The sequence below is a fragment of the Scyliorhinus torazame genome, chromosome 5 (assembly GCF_047496885.1).
Source record: "Scyliorhinus torazame isolate Kashiwa2021f chromosome 5, sScyTor2.1, whole genome shotgun sequence".
Classification (NCBI taxonomy): Eukaryota; Metazoa; Chordata; class Chondrichthyes; order Carcharhiniformes; family Scyliorhinidae; genus Scyliorhinus; species Scyliorhinus torazame.
Genome location: NC_092711.1, coordinates 287,737,252 through 287,756,572, shown reverse-complemented (window position 1 = coordinate 287,756,572; position 19,321 = coordinate 287,737,252). Strand labels below are relative to the sequence as shown.

At 51.0% G+C, this 19,321-nt stretch overlaps 1 protein-coding gene across 4 annotated transcripts in view; it reads right to left on the bottom strand.

Annotated features, from left to right (window-relative positions):
* amot (angiomotin) overlaps window positions 1-19,321 on the bottom strand; it is a 186,424-nt gene that overhangs the window by 21,131 nt on the left and 145,972 nt on the right. For all 4 annotated transcript variants that reach the window (XM_072505694.1, XM_072505697.1, XM_072505698.1 and 1 more), the window contains one exon: window positions 11,792-11,937. In XM_072505694.1, the coding sequence (XP_072361795.1) occupies window positions 11,792-11,937 (146 nt within the window). The remainder of the gene's footprint in view (window positions 1-11,791; window positions 11,938-19,321) is intronic.

The following is a 19,321-nucleotide window of genomic DNA, read 5'->3' as shown; positions in this document are numbered from 1 at the left end:
GAATCTCAATTCCTCACCCTGGTTACCACTCAGCTCGCAAGTTGCGAGATTTTACGTCGTCAATCTTGCTATATTGCGTTCAGGTGCTTTGCTTCATGCTCTCTCGGTTGGACCACTAACATTTGCTGAGTCCAGAATAGGCAAGAAGCCTGCTCCTGAACCTCTTCCAAGATCATGATTTATCTGCTTGCTCATACGTGGATTGTGCATACATGATGTTAACGAGAAAAAGAGAGGAATGTTTATTTAGAAAATTATCTCGATAAATATTACAAAAACACACTTCAGTCATGAAAGACGAGCTTGTTAGGTGAATTGGACATTCTGAATTCTCCTTCTGTGTACCCGAACAGGCGCTGGTGTGGGGCAACTGGGGGCTTTTCATTGTTAATGTAAGCCTACTTGTGACACTAATAAAGATTATTATTAAATAATACATGAGGGTTCTGACCAGATCATTAATATTTTTTTATTCCACATAAATGTGAGGTGATGCATTTTGGCAGATCGAATCAGGCCAGGACCTACTCAGTTAATGGTATGGCGTTGGGGAGAGTTATAGAACAAAGAGATCTAGGAGTACAGGTTCATAGCTCCTTGAAGGTGGAGTCGCAGGTGGACAGGGTGGTGAAGAAGGCATTCGGCATGCTTGGTTTCATTGGTCAGAACATTGAATACAGGAGTTGGGACGTCTTGTTGAAGTTGTACAAGACATTGGTCCGGCCACACTTGGAATACTGTGTGCAGTTCTGGTCACCCTATTATAGGAAGGATATTATTAAACTGGAAAGAGTGCAGAAAAGATTTACTAGGATGTTGCCGGGACTTGATGGTTTGAGTTATAAGGAGAGGCTGGATAGACTGGGACTTTTTTCCCTGGAGCGTAGGAGGCTGAGGGGTGATCTTATAGAGGTCTATAAAATAATGAGGGGCATAGATAAGGTAGATAGTCAACATCTTTTCCCAAAGGTAGGGGAGTCTAAAACTAGAGGGCATAGGTTTAAGGTGAGAGGGGAGAGATTCAGAAGGGCCCAGAGGGGCAATTTCTTCACTCAGAGGGTAGTGAGTGTCTGGAATGGGCTGCCAGAGGTAGTAGTAGAGGCGGGTACAATTGTGTCTTTTAAAAAACATTTAGATAGTTACATGGGTAAGATGGGTATAGAGGGTTATGGGCCAAGTGCGGGCAATATGTTGTGTTTAGTCATTTTATATCCCTTCAGAATCGCAGAATACTACGGTGAAGAAGAGGCCCTTCGGCCCATCGAATCTGCACCATTTTTAAGTGCCCTGACGAGCACGCCTAATCCCACTTGCCAGCACGTGGCCCATAGCCTTGAATGTTATGGCATGCCAAGTACTCAAAAATATATCTCCTGGGCTCAAAAGACAAGAGCGTAAGAATGTTCCCAAATGGCTGTGAAAGTTCTCTGTAACAAGGTGGTGCTGAGGCATGACATTTCCCTACGATTATCTTCGGCCCTTCCTTTCAAAGAGCTAGGCGATCTTTAAATCAGCTCGTAACAAGAGTTGAGCAATTAGATTTGAATTTGCAATCCTGTAAGTTGGGTGGTAGGACATAGAAGCATGAGGAATATGCAGTTTGTGTACATTCCAAATGTGCTCTTACATACCTCTTTCTGACAAGTTCAAACCGGAATTCTCTCTTGGATCTGTGGTAAACTGCGAATGCCCAAACATTTCAGCTCAGTTCATTTAATAGCACTCTCACTTGAGTTTGTGGCTTCAAGCTGCCCTCAAGCACTTGAACACACAATCTAGGCTAATACTTCAATGTAGCACTATGACATTTTGAGAGCTGCCATCCTTCACATGAGATGTTAAAGTAGAGTACATGGGGTTCAGGGTTTCAAAAAACATGGTGGCTGTGGTAGTATGCATTAGGGGTCATGTGGGACTGTGAAGCCGTGATGCCATTGGCTGACAGATCCCGGGTCCTGGTTGGCTGTTGATCTCTAGCTCCGCCCTGAAGGCGGAGTATAAGAACCAGGAGTTCTCCCCGCAGCTCCAGTCTGCTGCTGAACTGCGGAGAACAAGTCACGCTTAATAAAGCCTCATCGACTTCATCTCTATTCGTCTCTCGTAAGTCATTGTGCGCTACAATTTATTAAGCGTGCTTAAAGGACTATGGAGCTCAGGATCGTCCCGGAATGCCTGCGGATCAGCCCCCACGCAGTGAACTCAGCAGCAGTTTTTAAACACTGGCAGACTTGTTTCGAAGGCTACCTCCGAACGGCCCCCGGCCGGATCACAGAAGACCAGAAACTGCAGGTCCTGCATTCGAGGGTAAGCCCGGAAATTTTCCCTCTCATAGAAGACGCAGAGGATTTCGAGACGGCGTTCGCAGCACTAAAGAGCGTCTACGTTCGCCCAGTGAACCAGGTCTACGCACGCTACCAACTCGCAACGAGACGGCAAAGTCCCGGAGAATCGCTAGACGAATTCTACGCCGCGCTAATTTTGGGACGGGCCTGCAGCTGCCCGCCGGTAAACACAGCTGAACACACGGACATGTTAATTCGCGATGCGTTTGTGGCAGGTATGAACTCTCCCCAAATCCGCCAAAAACTGTTAGAAAAAGAGTCGCTAGGACTTTCAGAGGCACGGGCCCTTGCAGCTTCCCTAGATGTGGCCGCGCAAAACGCCCGCACGTACGGCCCCGACCGCGCGGCAGCCCCTTGGGCTCCGTGGACTCCCGTCGCGACAAACCCCCCCCCCCCCCCCACCCCCCCTCACAGGCTTGCGCGGTTCAGACGCCAGGTCATCCCGGGGGGGCCCGCTGCTATTTTTGCGGGCAGGCGAAACACCCCCGGCAGCGCTGCCCGGCCCGCGCAGCGATTTGCAAGAGATGCGGCAAAAAGGGCCATTTCGCGGCTGTGTGCCAGTCCCGGGGGGTCGCCACTGTCCCCGGAGAAGAAAGAGTCCAGCACATCCCAAACACTCCCCAACCCCCCCAGCGCCCCATGTGCGACCCGCAGGCGCCGCCATTTTGGGTCCCGGCCACCACGAGGGGAGGATGGGCGCCGCCATCTTGTGACCTCCCAGCCATGTGCGATGCATGGGGGCGGCCATTCTGTCCACCCCCACCGCCATCTTGGGACCCCCCAGCCATGTGCGATGCATGGGGGCGGCCATTTTGTCCACCCCCGCCGCCATCTTGGGACCCCCCAGCCATGTGCGATGCATGGGGGCGGCCATTTTGTCCACCCCCGCCGCCATCTTGGACGACAACAGAGGACCCCAGCATCGACGGCTCCACGGGGTTCGAAGAAGACGCTGAGACACTGCGACCACGTCTGGCCTCGGTGACACTGGACCAAGCACGGCCCCGGACGCTCCAGACGACGACAACAACGGTGCTGATCAACGGACACGAGACACCATGCCTGATCGACTCCGGGAGCACTGAAAGTTTCATCCACCCCAACACGGTAAGACGCTGTTTCTTGACCATCCGCCCAAGTATGCAAAAGATTTCCCTAGCTGCAGGATCCCACTCCGTACAGATCAAAGGGTTCTGCATAGTGACCCTAACGGTGCAAGGAAGGGAGTTTAAAAACTACAGGCTCTACGTCCTTCCCCAACTCTGCGCGCCCACATTACTGGGATTAGACTTCCAGTGCAACCTGCAGAGCCTAACATTCCAATTCAGCGGCCCAATACCCCCACTCACTATCTGCGGCCTCGCAACCCTCAAAGTTGAACCCCCATCCTTGTTTGCAAACCTCACCCCGGATTGCAAACCCGTCGCCACTAGGAGCAGACGGTACAGCGCCCAGGACCGGACATTTATTCGGTCCGAAGTCCAGCGGTTGCTGAAGGAAGGCATAATCCAGGCCAGCAATAGTCCCTGGAGAGCACAGGTGGTAGTAGTAAAGACAGGGGAGAAGCAAAGGATGGTCATAGACTATAGCCAGACCATCATCAGGTACACACAGCTAGATGCGTACCCTCTCCCCCGCATATCCGACATGGTCAATCGGATTGCCCAATATAAGGTCTTCTCCACCGTGGACCTCAAGTCCGCCTACCATCAGCTCCCCATCCGCCCAAGTGACCGCAAGTACACAGCCTTCGAGGTAGACGGGCGACTATACCACTTCCTAAGGGTCCCATTTGGCGTCACAAACGGGGTCTCGGTCTTCCAACGGGAGATGGACCGAATGGTTGATCAACACGGGTTGCAGGCCACGTTCCCGTATCTCGACAACGTAACCATCTGCGGTCACGATCAGCAGGACCACGACGCCAACCTCCAAAAATTCCTCCAGACCGCTAAAGCCTTGAACCTCACATACAACGAGGACAAGTGTGTGTTTAGCACAAACCGGCTAGCCATCTTGGGATATGTAGTGCGCAATGGGATAATAGGCCCCGACCCCGAACGCATGCGCCCCCTCATGGAATTTCCCCTCCCCCACTGCTCCAAAGCCCTGAAACGCTGCCTGGGGTTCTTTTCATATTACGCCCAGTGGGTCCCCCAGTACGCAGACAAGGCCCGCCCCCTAATACAGACCACTACCTTCCCCCGTCGAAAGAGGCTCGCCAGGCCTTCAGCCGCATCAAAGTGGATATCGCAAAGGCCACGATGCGCGCCATCGATGAGTCCCTCCCCTTCCAAGTCGAGAGCGACGCCTCCGACGTAGCTCTGGCGGCCACCCTTAACCAAGCGGGCAGACCCGTGGCCTTTTTCTCCCGAACCCTCCACGCCTCAGAAATCCGCCACTCCTCAGTGGAAAAGGAAGCCCAAGCCATAGTGGAAGCTGTGCGACATTGGAGGCATTACCTGGCCGGCAGGAGATTCACTCTCCTCACTAACCAACGGTCGGTAGCTTTCATGTTCGATAATGCACAGCGGGGCAAAATTAAAAATGACAAGATCTTAAGGTGGAGGATCGAGCTCTCCACCTTCAACTACGAGATCTTGCACCGTCCCGGAAAGCTGAACGAGCCGTCCGATGCCCTATCCCGCGGCACATGTGCCAACGCACAAATAGACCGTCTGCAAACCCTCCACAAGGACCTCTGCCACCCGGGGGTCACTCGGTTCTACCATTTTATAAAGTCCCGCAACCTCCCCTACTCAGTGGAGGAGGTCCGTACAGTCACCAGGAACTGCCACATCTGCGCAGAGTGCAAACCGCACTTTTTCAGGCCGGATAGAGCGCACCTGATCAAGGCTTCCCGTCCCTTTGAACGCCTCAGTCTGGATTTCAAAGGGCCCCTCCCCTCCACCGACCGCAACACATACTTCCTGAACGTGGTGGACGAGTACTCCCGTTTCCCTTTCGCCATCCCCTGCCCCGACATGACAGCGGCCACAGTTATTAAAGCCCTGACCACCATATTCACACTGTTCGGTTGCCCCGCATATATCCATAGCGACAGGGGGTCCTCCTTCATGAGTGACGAGCTGCGCCAGTTCCTGCTCAGCAAGGGCATAGCCTCGAGCAGGACGACCAGCTACAACCTCCGGGGGAACGGGCAAGTAGAGAGGGAGAACGGCACGGTCTGGAAGACCGTCCTACTGGCCCTACGGTCCAGGGATCTCCCAGTTTCACGGTGGCAGGAGGTCCTCCCGGACGCTCTCCACTCCATCCGGTCGCTGCTGTGTACGACCACTAATCAAACGCCTCATGAGCGCCTCCTTGTCTTCCCCAGGAAGTCCTCCTCTGGAACGTCGCTGCCGACCTGGCTGGCGGCCCCAGGACCCATCTTGCTCCGAAAACATGTGCAGGCGCACAAGTCGGACCCGTTGGTCGAGAGGGTTCATCTCCTCCACGCGAACCCGCAGTACGCCTACGTGGCGTACCCCGACGGCCGACAGGTCACGGTCTCCCTGCGAGACCTGGCGCCCGCCGGCAACACGCACACCCCCCCCCGACACCGATCAACCCCTCCCTGCCACCGGCGCACCCCGCGACCGCCCCCTTCCCGGGAGGATCGGTCCTCCTCCCATGTCCGACCAGGAGTGAAGCAGAAGCAGACACCGTAAAGCTCCCGGAGACGACAACGCTGGAACAAGCACCTGCACCACCACCGGGGCTGAGGCGATCGACAAGGAAGACCAGACCGCCCGCTCGACTCGTGGCATCGGTGTAACACAAGAATGTTGTGGGACTATAACGAGAAGGTTCTGTTCCTCTTACGAATATTGTAAATAGTTCACAAACCCTGTACATAGCCCAGTGTAGGGCAAAGTGTAGGGCACTGTAATGACATGCAAAAAGTTTTTTTTCCTCCCAGGACCAGCCTTGTAAACCCCTACCACCATGCGAAGCACCACCCCGCCGTGTTCATTTTTAACAAGGGGTGAATGTGGTAGTATGCATTAGGGGTCATGTGGGACTGTGAAGCCGTGATGCCATTGGCTGACAGATCCCGGGTCCTGGTTGGCTGTTGATCTCTAGCTCCGCCCTGAAGGCGGAGTATAAGAACCAGGAGTTCTCCCCGCAGCTCCAGTCTGTTGCTGAACTACGGGGAACAAGTCACGCTTAATAAAGCCTCATCGACTTCATCTCTATTCGTCTCTCGTAAGTCATTGTGCGCTACAGTGGCAGTGAGTGAATTCACCCTGGAAATAGCCCTGAAAACTCAATGACATGGGTGAAAAATTCAAGAGATGTCACCCGCCATCCACCCCATGTATTTTGATTGGAGGAGCAGCAAGTGTGAGAGACAGAATCTGTGAAGACCTGCACTTCCAATCGCAGATTCTGTCTCTCCCATGCTGCTGCTCCATTCCTCGAATCACAGACCCCTCTCCTCCGCCCTTTTTTTCCTGATCTTGTCCTTTGACCTTGCTTTGACTGTTCTGCTTTCTTGTCCAGCAGCATGGCCTGAATATTGGACAGGACTCCACCTTTTGTGAGTCCTCCCAGCAGCTTGTTGACCCCCTGATGATTGCAGACAGCCAGTTGCCCGTAACTGGAGATGATGCAAGTTTCTACATTGTCCCAGGCCACGCCGCCAGCCAGTTCCAGGAACTTAATGGCAGCCAGGTAGGCAAGAGCTCCAGCCTCAGCAAGGGCTCCATCCTCCACACGCTCAGCATAGTGAACCTTGCGCATTGAGCAGTAGCCAGTTGATGCAGCTGACGTGAACCGGAGACCAGCTCTGTAGAAGCAGGTCTTGGGTTTGGCCTGAGCAGGTACCAGCTGCCAGGCCCACTGCCCATCAGAGTGGAGCCACCATAGGTCCCACCTTCTCTCTATCCTGTGCATGTGCCCCTGCTGGCAGCAGCTCGCTAGGCCCTGGCCCCGGGCCCTGGGGATTCACCTATAACTGTAACCGAGCCTGGCTTCAACTAGAGTGGGATTGTTCCATGGGAGCAGCCAAAACTGGTAGGCGGCAACCCAGACTGCATGCTTCTTGCTCCCACCCCTACAGGAGGTAGAGCGAGATGATGGGCCAATATCTTTTAGTTCTGTTTCATGAACTTCTGTTCAGTAAATTTGTACTTTAAACTGATATTTCTGACAAGGTACCATAAACCAGAATAGAGTTGGAAGGACGTTACTTACTCTATGCAGTGAGGAAACACCTATTTACGTTGAACACCCATTTACGTTGTCAACGAAGCTCAATTAGCTTACAATTGAAATTCTTCATCAGATTACAACATTGAGTTGCATTCCTTACGTTACTAACATTCACAGTAGATTTATACCCCTGCTCTCTGTAGCCTTGCAAGAAGTCTTACAACACCTGTTGGACTTTAACCTGGTGCTGTCAGACTTCTTACTGGCCCACCCCAGCCCAACGCCGGCATCTCCACATCATGGCTCTACAGTCTTGTGATTTGTCAAATGGTTCTAATTTGAAATGAATCTGATCATAGGTTATTACTGTAAATTGGAAATGGTATTTAGAATCCAAATTTGATAGAAAATGCCAAGGAACGAAGGAAGAACAGCGGCCTGAACTCATGTGGGAATGATAAAAGAGCCTCTAAATTCAAAAATTAATTCTCAACAAAATAAAATCTTTATTTTGACATAAATTTAGAGGACCCAATTATTTTTTTCCAATTAAGGGACAATTTAGTGACACCAATCCTATACTTAACTTGTATATCTTTGGGTTGTGGAGTTGAAACCCACGCAGACACGGGGAGAATGTGCAAACTCCACACGGACAGTGACCAGTGTCCGGGATGAAACCCGGGTCGTCGGCGCCGTGAGGCAGCAGTGCTAACCACTGCGCCACTGTGCTGCCCTCAACAAAAATCTTAAGAATCGGTCTCAAAAAAAATTATTGTGACCTCTGATGGGGTTGACATTAATCCATCAAACCCTCCAACTCCATGATATGAAATATAGAAAATAAGAGGAATCCACTCAGCCCTTCGAGCATGCTCGTCCATTCAATACGATCGTGGCTGATTATCTTACTCAGGTTGCTTTCCCCCCATATCCGATGATCCATTTAGCTCAAGAGCTATATCTAACTCCTTCTTGAAAACATACAATGTTTTTGTCTCAACGGTTTCCTGTGGGAGTGAATTCCACAAGCTTACCAATCTCTGGGTGAAGAAATGTCTTTACATCTCAGTCCTAAAAGATTTACCCCGTATCCTTAGACTATGAACCCTGGCTTTGGACACCCCATCGGGAACTTCCTTCCTGCATCTACCCTGTCTAGTCCTGTTAGAATTTTATAGGTTTATATGAGATCCTCCCTTATTCCAATGAATATAATCCTAACCAACTCAATATTGCATCATATGTCAGTCCCGCCATTCAAGGAATCAGTCTGGTAAACCTTCTCTGCACTCCCTCTGTAGCAAGAACATCCTTCCTCAGGTAAGGAGACCAAAACTGCACAAAATATTCCAGGTGTGGCTTCACCAATGCCCTGCATAATTGCACCAAGACATTACAGCTCCTGTACTCAAATCCTATCACTATGAAGGTCAACATGCCATTTGCCTTCTTTACCGCCTGCTGCATTTGCATGTTTAACTTCAGCGACTGGCGTATGAGGGCACCCAGTTGTTGTACATTACATCTCTTAATTTAGAGCCATTCAGATAATAATCTGCCTTCCTGTTTTTGCTACCAAAGTGAATAACCTCACATTTATCCACATAAAACTGCATCTGCCATGCATTTGCCCACTCACTCAGCTTGTCCAAATCACACTGAAGCAACTCTGCATCCTCCTCAAAACTCACCCTCCTACCCAGCTTTGTGTCACCTGCAAATTTGGAGATATTACGTTCAGTTCCCGCATTTAAATCATTTAAAAACAATTTTAAAAAATTTAGAATACCCAATTAATTTTTTCCAATTAAGGGGCAATTTAGCGTGGCCAATCCATCTACCCTGCGCATCTTTGGGTTGTGGGGGCGAAACCCACGCAAACACGGGGAGAATGTGCAAACTCCACACGGACAGTGACCCAGAGCCGGGATCGAACCTGGTACCTCGGCGCTGTGAGGCAACAGGGCTAACCCACTGCACCACCGTGCTGCCTCCCTCATCTAAATCATTGATATATATTTGTGAATAGCTAGAGTCCCAGCACCGATCCCTGCGGTACTCCACTAGTCACTGCCTGCCATTCTGAGAAAGATCCGTTTATTCCTAGTCTTCGTTTCCTGTCTGCCAACCAGTTTCCTATTCAACCCAATACAATACCCCTACTCCCATGCACTTTAAATTTAAAAGCTAATCTCTTATGTCGGACTTTGTTATAAGCCTTCTGAAACACCAAATAAACCACATCCGCTGTCCTCCTCACCTACTATACTACATCCATCCTCAAAGAATTCCAGTAGATTTGTCAAGCATGCTTTCCTTTCGTATATATATGCAGACTCTATCTCATTCTGCCATTGTTTTCCCAAGTGCTCTGCTATAAAGGGTGGGATTCGCCAATAATGGGGCTATGTCCCCACGCCCGCGAGAAAACGGGCGGAAATCACTCCGGACTTTTTTTTTTTAAGAAAGTCCGGGGTGATTCTCCATTTTTAAGAGAGCTTGCAGGGCCCATGAGTGCTCCACACAGCTCCGGCTGCCGATACGGTGACCTGCACTCCCGGCCACGGGTCCTCACATGTGCGCGGCGGCTGCCTGCGATGCCAGCCCCGCCCAACATGGCGGACCCACAAAGCAGGCCAGCGCCGAAATAGTAGGACCCCCCTCCCCCCCCCTAGATCGCACGTGCCCGCCAAACGGTGGCCCCCGATCTCGGGCCTGGCCGTCACGGAGGCACCCCCCGGTGACGGATACCCCGTTCCCCACAGAATGACCTCCCTGCCGTTCCGCCTGGTCCATGTTTGTGTGAACCAGCACCGATCGGTGCCCAGATGCAGCCTCCCTGGGGAGTCTGGTGAATTGTGGGAGGCCAGTGGATCCCGCGCAGGTAGGTAATAAGTAGGTTTACAACCTACGTCTGTGAGTGTCATTCGGTCACACCCATTTGGGGCGGGTTTCCGCATCCGAATTCGACGCCTCGTAGTGCATCGGAAAATCTCACGAGGAGCGGAGGCTGTCGGGAGGCTCGCTGGAGAGTTTTCCCGGCATTCTCCGGCCACGTTGCGCTCAAGCAAGAGCACAATCCGGCCGGAGATTCACGTCCATAGTTAAGAGATGCAATCAGGACAGTAACTCCACGCTGACAGTGAAAAGCTAAACCAAATGTATTGAATTATATTCAGGAAGGGCGATACTTCCTTCAGGCTTAAGGAATGAGAGACTGCATCAAAATGACCACAAATTACCAAGTAGCCAAGATGCTGGGTCAGGGAGGATATACTTTTTTTATTTTAATGCATTTCCTAAAGGCATAGAAAGCACCAGATTTAATTATCAAAAGGCACAAACTTAAATTAGCAGATGTGAGGGGAGAAAAGAAACCGACAATATGGACTATAAACAAGCGATACAAGATAATCACTCTGCCATTTTTTTTTCCTCTCCCTACTCTCCACCCCAATCCTCCAGAAAGTCCCACAAACAATTGAACTGCTTCTCGTCCTCTACCAGTGCCCACAAAACAGCAAAAACTGTAGGGGATAAATCTTCAATTATTGTGTCCCAACTTTCCCGTGGAACATAACCAGTAGGGGAACTGCATTTTGTAATAAAATAAAAAAAGAATACACATGTGGAAGGCCACAGTAACCTTGTGTACATGAATTGTGAATGCGAAACAAACACACATGCACTTCCATTACAGGGATCACTTCAAAGCTAATATTTATTGTCCAGTTTTCATTTTTAAAGGTTACTGGGACAGCCAATTCAGAAACTGGGCTGTCCAGTTCAAAAATGGATGGAGAGCTCCCTAATTCCCCTCCACTCTTAACAGTATCAAGTCAGATGGTGTAAGAAGTTCCTTGGTGTAAACACTATACCTCTCTTAGCCATTCTGTCCTTGTTAGCTCATAAACATGTACTACCAGGTGAAGCAACCATCCCAGCTGAACCAGATTGTTCCCTCACCACTCTCCCATTTTCCAGTAGGTTGATTGGATATTGTTAAGGACCGAGAACCCTTTTTGATATTAACATTCAAGAGCATTAGATTCCGAGATCAAATTTGAGATCTCCCTGTTCTAACTGGCTTAGCGATATACCAGGGAGTATATTGATACACATTTACTCCTAAATTCAACTGCTAAAGTAAACTACAAAATAATTAACAGAAATAAGTATAAATGTTACTGTATTTATATGGATTTAATTGCAGTTGGGTTTTTCTCTCCCACATGTTAATATTCCATTGACTATGACAGATTATAAGATCATCCTATCCCTCTTCCTACCTCTTCCTCCAATTTGACCACTTTGCCCTGAGTGTTGTTCAAGGCCTGATCACGGATCTCAATGTGCCTCCTCTGGTCCTCGTTGGTAGAGCGGAGTGCAGATAATTCCATTTCCAGCTTCTCTTTTTCTCTCATATTTTCTTTATCTGGTGAGTTGACAGGAACAAGTTAAGAGGTAAATAAACATTAATTGCTAAAGAAAACTAAAAAAAAAACTGGTTTGCATATTGAAGCAGGGAAGCACATTACACGGTGTGACCAGTCAAGTTCCATCCAGAATACTGGGCAAACCCCAACTCCTATTTAGAGGATGCATAGAAATCTATTGGAACGATAATCAGGGATGATGCGCTTCAGTTTTGTGGAAAGACTGAAGAAACCGAGGTTGTTTTCCTGAGAGCAGAGCAGATTAAGGAGGGATTTAACAGATGGTTCAAAATTAAGGAGTAAATTGGGAGAAGTTGTTTCCAATGCCAGGAGAGTTAGTAACCAAGGTTGGATTTAAGGAATCTCAAAAGAACCAGAGCAGAGATGAGGACATTGTTTTCTTTAAAAATGCAGAGTTACAAAGATCTAAAATGCGCTGCCTTTGATATGTATTACATGGCTGCTGCATATCTTTTAAGTGCTCTATTAACAAGCAGTGATTTCACCAGTGATTGCCCTGCTATCTTGTATTAACTCTTACTGTAATAAATGTGCAATGCACAAATATGCAGTGTTCAAAAATAGGAGTTCCACAGAGATATGCATAGATCATTTGGTTTCAGGAGCACTGGTATAGAACCATATAATTCCTACAGTGCAGAAGGAGCCCATTTGGCCCACCGAGTCTGCACCGACCTTCTGAAAGAGCACCTTACCTAGGCCACACCCCTGCTATGTCCCCATAACCCCACCTAACATGCACATCTTTGGACACTAAAAGGCAATTTGGCATTGCCATTCTACCTAACCAATACATCTCTGGACTGTGGGAGGAAACCCACGTAGGCACAGGGAGAAAGTGCAAACTCTGCACAGTCACCCAAGGCCGTGATCGAACCTGGGTCCCTGGCGCTATGAGGCAGCAGTGCTAACCACTGTGCCACCGTGCTGCCCAATCTTCAAATCAATCGCGTTTCTGATCCCTCATTGAGACAATCGCCTCCAGTATATTCTCCAGTCCCCATCTTCCGCTCCTTTGACACTTCATTATTCCTGTCCTTGTTAGGAAGTTAATCCTTCACTTATCATACGCCTTGGTTAAAATTGATCTCAAAATGATTTCAACTTGCTCACTCTCTTCCTTTGTTTACTTCCTTTCTTTAAAAGTCTTTCATGATTCTGTCCTGCATTGCCAGCAACCAACCATCTTTCCAGTGTACAACTGCCTCCCTAGAAAGTGTTGTTAACATTAATGCAATTCTCTTATATGCATTACCATTTAAATGCTGCGTTTCCCAAATACAAACCTGGGAGATCAACTACATAGATTTTTTTGTTCAATCTAGTTTGATTTCAGTAAGCATTTCACTTGTCTAGCTGGTTTTGAAGTGTTGGGACACACCCAACAACTCTTGAACGGTCACTGATGGTATTCACGCAGTGCATGCACTTGTGATTAATTTTGAATTCACTGTTTCACCAGGAAATGGCAACACTCTTAAACAACAGCATACTTATAAAAGGTTTTGCGGCTTATGAGAATTTTGCACCTACGACAACTGTCACCTAATGGAAAAGACAGGTCAGCAATGCACTATGATGTTCACAGAAATAAAATTAGTGTTTTGACTGCATATTCATGAAGTAATCTACACTTGCCTACTGGGAATTCTTAAGCCAGTATATATTATAAGTCAACAGCTCAGTCTATATTAACATTACAATGTGGCACAAGTCCAGGATTTCCACAGCACCCCATTCAGTAACGGGATAGATAGTCTCAATTAGTCTGAAGAAGTTGGTTACAGTTTTTCCTCAATGTCCTTGGCCTGAAGAGGAGAAAAAAAGTGCCATGACTAGGATTCTGCTCCCGGTCGCATCCAACTTCCTGATGAGGGTACGATCTGACTTGGCTGTGAAGCTACGCTCATGTGAATAGCCAGCTGACATTATTGCCAGGATTCATACCTCAGTCAGATGAGGTACAGAAGGGTTGCTGAAGCTAGTAGAACCGTACATACTCCAGGAGAGAACGAGAGGCACAACGTGGCAAATAAGATCTTAATGTAGGTCGACCAAACTGATACTATTTCTGATTTTAGATGCACTGTGATAGAAAATAATTCACAAGATACAGTGTGGATAAAGCATTGCGGATTTCAAATATCTGCCAGACCGAACCCAACGCCTTGCTCCAGTTCAAGGACTGGCAGTGTACTATTTATCAGTTGAGATATCGGGGGCAATTAAAAAAGTTCTAACACATACAGTCATTAAAGTATAGCCAACAACTGTAGGTCAGCTATTTGATTTCAGCCTTCTAGAACACCAACTACTTATTACATTTAAAAGCAATGCTATGCGACTTCCGGTTGCGGCTATGCCTAGGTAGGTCGCACGTTTGGCAGCTCCCGCCGGGAACGGACTTTTGGGCTCTCTAGAGGGGCCCCAACGGCAATTGTTCGACGGCTTCAGTGTGGGAAGGTGACAGCAAGGCCCCCCCCGACATTATATGGATTGGACCAGAAGTGGAGCGGTGAAAAACGTGATCTTGGAGGAGCGAAAAGTGAGAGGGAGAAAAAACAAGATGGCAGCGGGAAGAGACCAAGCAGCATGGGCGCAATGGTCGCAGGAGCAGCAGGGGTTTCTTAGATGCTGCTTTGAGGAGCTGAAAACCGAAATGCTGGCGCAAATGAAGGGGGCAATTGAGAAGCTAGTGGATACCCAGAAGGCCCAAGGGGCGGCGATCCGGGAGGTGCGGCAAAAAGCCTCGGAGAACGAGGACGAGATCTTGGGCCTGGCGGTGAAGGTGGAGGCGCACGAGGCGCTGCAGAAGAGGTGGACGGAAAGATTTGAGGACCTGGAGAATAGGTCTAGGAGAAAGAATCTTCGGATTCTGGGTCTCCCCGAAGGAGTGGAGGGGCCCGATGATGGGGCATATGTGAGCACGATGCTCAATTCGCTGATGGGCGAGGGAGCCTTCCCGAGGCCTCTGGAGCTAGATGGGGCTCACCGGGTCCTAGCAAGGAGACCCAAGGCCAACGAGCCACCAAGGGCTGTAGTGGTGAGGTTTCACCGCTTTATGGATAGAGAGTGTGTCCTGAGATGGGCCAAGAAAGAGCGGAGCAGCAGGTGGGAGAACACGGAAATCCGAATCTACCAGGACTGGAGTGCAGAGGTGGCGAAGAAGAGAGCGGGTTTTCATCGGGCTAAGGCGGTGCTCCATCAAAAGGGGGTGAAGTTCGGTATGCTGCAGCCAGCGCGATTGTGGGTCACGTTCCAGGATCGGCACCACTATTTCGAAACGCCTGATGAGGCATGGAGTTTTATACGGACTGAAAAAGGTTGGACTCAAATTGAGGGTTTGCTGTGGGGGGATGTTTACTGTGTATATAGTGTTTATTACGTTTAGGGAATGTTCCTCTGGTAGGGATTGGATGGGGAGACTGTAGGAGAGTGTGGGCGTCGGTGTTGGAGGGGCAGACCCCCACGAAGGAAGAGGGGGAGTGGAGGCCCGGGGATGGGGAATTGGGGTAAGGCCGCAAAAGGAGCTGCGCCAGAGGGGGCGGGGCCGGCTCAGGAAAGCGCGGGCTTTTTCCCGCGCTAGGGAAGGACGGGGGTGGGGGCCGGGGGGGTGCTGGAGAGGAGCGCACACTGACTGCCAGGGAGGGGGAGAGGGGATTCTCACATTGGAGGGGGTCGATGGAATGGCGGGAGAGGCTGGGGTCAGCAGGAGTCAGCTGACTTATGGGAGTGTTATGGGGGGAGCAAAAGGGCTAGATGTGGATCTAGCGGGGGGAGGGGGAGGGGGGTATAGGGTTGCTGCTTCATTGGCCAAAGGGGAGCTGGAAGTAGGAGAGGTGGGCGGGGCGGGGGATAATTTGGAATGTGAGGGGCCTGAATGGGCCGGTCAAGAGGGCCCGGGTGTTCGCGCACTTAAAGGGACTGAAGGCAGACGTGGTTATGCTCCAGGAGACACATGTGAAGGTGGCAGATCAGGTTAGGCTTCGAAAGGGATGGGTAGGACAGGTATTCCATTCAGTGTTGGATGCGAAGAACAGAGGGGTTGCAATACTGGTGGGGAAGCGGGTGTCGTTTGAGGCAATGAATATTGTAGTAGATAATGGAGGTCGATATGTGATGGTGAGCGATAGGTTGCAGGGGGTGCGGGTGGTACTGATAAACGTATATGCCCCGAACTGGGATGATGCCGGATTTATGAAACGCATGCTGGGTCGGATTCCGGATCTGGAGGTAGGAAGCTTGATAATGGGGGGGGGGGGGGGGATTTCAACACGGTGCTGGACCCAGCACTGGATCGCTCTAGGTCCAGGACGGGTAAGAGGCCGGCTGCGGCCAAGGTGCTTAGGGGGTTTATGGACCAGATGGGGGGAGTGGATCCATGGAGGTTTGTCAGGCCCCAGGCCAGGGAATTTTCATTCTTTTCCCACGTCCACAGAGCCTACTCCCGGATAGATTTTTTTATTTTGAGTAGGGCGCTAATCCCGAAAGTGGAGGGAACGGAGTATTCGGCCATAGCCATCTCAGACCACGCCCCGCACTGGGTGGAGCTGGAGTTAGGAGAGGAGAGGGACCAGCGCCCGCTGTGGCGTCGAGATGTGGGATTATTGGCGGATGAGGTGGTGTGCAGGCGGGTGCGGGGGTGCATTGAAAGATATTTGGAGGCCAATGACAACGGGAGGTGCAGGTGGGGGTAGTCTGGGAGACGCTGAAGGCGGTGGACAGGGGAGAGTTAATCTCCATCAAGGCCCACAGGGAGAAGAGAGAGGGCAGGGAGAGGGAGAGGTTGGTGGGGGAGATCTTAAGGGTGGACAGGAGATATGTAGAGGCCCCCGAGGAGGGACTACTCAGGGAGCGGCGGAACCTCCAGACGGAGTTCGACCTGTTGACCACAGAGAAAGCAGAGGCACAGTGGAGGAAAGCGCAGGGGGCGACGTATGAGTATGGGGAGAAGGCGAGTCGGATGCTGGCACACCAGCTTCGTAAGAGGGAGGCAGCGAGGGAGATAGGTGAAGTTAAGAATAGCGGGGGGAATACGGTGCGGGGTGCGGTGAGAATAAATGAGGTATTTAGGGACTTCTATGGGGATCTGTACAGATCTGAGCCCCCAGTGGGGGAAGAGGGGATGCGACGATTTTTGGATCAGCTGAGGTTCTCGAGGATGGAGGAGCAGGAGGTGGCTGGTTTAGGGGCCAATTGGGCTGGAGGAGCTGGTTAAAGGATTGGGAAACATGCAGGCGGGGAAGGCCCCGGGGCCAGATGGGTTCCCGGTCGAGTTTTACAGGAAATACGTGGACCTGCTAGGCCCATTGCTAGTGAGGACTTTCAATAAGGCAAGGGATGGGGGGACCTTGCCCCCGACAATGTCCGAGGCGCTGATCTCTCTGATCCTGCTAAGTTGCTGGCAAAAGTGCTGGCTACGAGAATTGAGGACTGTGTCCCGGGGGTGATTCATGAGGACCAGACGGGATTTGTAAAGGACAGGCAGCTAAACACTAATGTGCGGAGGCTCCTCAATGTGATTATGATGCCCTCGGTGGAGGGAGAAGCGGAGGTACTGGCAGCTATGGACGCGGAGAAGGCCTTTAACCGGGTGGAGTGGGAGTATCTTTGGGAAGTGTTGCGGAGGTTTGGGTTCGGGGAGAGGTTCATCGGCTGGGTCAGGCTGCTATATAGAGCCCCGGTGGCGAGTGTGGCTACGAATCGGCGGAGGTCGGAGTACTTTCGGCTGTACCGAGGGACGAGGCAGGGGTGCCCCCTGTCCCCCTTGCTGTTTGCATTGGCGATTGAGCCTTTGGCCATGGCACTAAGGGAGTCCAAGAAATGGAGGGGACTGGTCCGAGGGGGAGAGGAGCATCGGGTGTCGCTGTATGCGGACGACCTGTTGCTGTATGTGGCAGATCCAGTGGAGGGGATGGCGGAGGCCATGCGGATCTTAAGGGAGTTTGGGGACTTATCGGGGTATAAGCTTAATGTAGGGAAAAGTGAGCTCTTTGTGGTGCATCCAGGGGACCAGGGAAGGGGGATAGATGACCTGCCGTTGAAGAGGGCGGGAAGGAGCTTTCGGTACTTAGGGATCCAGGTGGCTGGGAGGGCCCTGCACAAACTCAATTTGACCCGGTTGGTGGAGCAGATGGAGGAGGATTTCAAAAGATGGGATGTGCTGCCACTCTCGCTAGCGGGCAGGGTGCAGTCGGTTAAAATGATGGTCCTCCCGAGGTTTCTCTTTGTGTTCCGGTGCCTTCCCATTATGATTCCCAAGGCCTTTTTCAAACGGGTAGGTAGGAGTATCATGGGTTTCATGTGGGCGAATAAGACCACGAGGGTAAAGAGGGTGTTTCTGGAGCGTAGTAGAGACAGGGGACGGCTGGCTCTGCTGAATGTGTGCGACTATTATTGGGCAGCCAACGTGGCGATGATCCGTAAGTGGGTAATGGAGGGAGAGGAGGCGGCGTGGAAGAGGTTAGAGATGGCGTCCTGTGTGGGCACGAGCCTGAGGGCGCTGGCGACGGCACCGCTGCCGCTCTCGCCGACAAGGTACACCACAAGTCCGGTGGTGGCGGCGACGTTGAAGATCTGGGGGCAGTGGAGACGACACAAGGGCGAGGTTGGAGCCTCGGTTTGGTCCCCAATTCGGGAGAACCATCGGTTCGTCCCGGGAAGGATGGATGGGAGCTGGCATCGGGCAGGGATTAGAAGAATGGGGGACCTGTTTATAGATGGGACGCTTGCGAGCCTGGGGGCGCTGGAGGAGAAGTTTTGGTTACCCCCGGGAAATGCTTTCAGGTATATGCAAGTGAGGGCATTTGTGAGGCAGCAGGTGAGGGAATTCCCACTGCTCCCGGCACAGGGGACTCAGGACAGGGTGATTTTGGGTGTATGGGTTGGAGAAGGCAGGATTTTGGCGATCTACCAGGAGCTGAAAAAGAGGCCTCGGTAGAGGAGTTAAAGGGCAAGTGGGAGGAGGAGCTTGGGGAGGAGATAGGTGAGGGTCTGTGGGCTGATGCCCTGAGTAGGGTTAATTCTTCCTCCTCTTGCGCCAGGCTCAGCCTAATACAATTCAAGGTTATTCACAGAGCGCATATGACAGGGGCGAGGTTGAGTAGGTTCTTTGGGATGGAGGATAGATGTGGGAGGTGCTCGGGAAGCCCGGCGAATCACGTCCACATGTTCTGGTCGTGCCAGACATTGGGTGGGTTTTGGAGGGGTTTCGCGAGGACTATGTCCAAGGTGGTGAAAGTCCAGGTCAAGCCGAGTTGGGGGCTGGCACTATTTGGGGTAACGGACGAGCCGGGAGTGCAGGAGGCGGAAGAGGCCGGTATCCTGGCCTTTGCGTCCCTGGTAGCCCAGCAGAGGATCTTG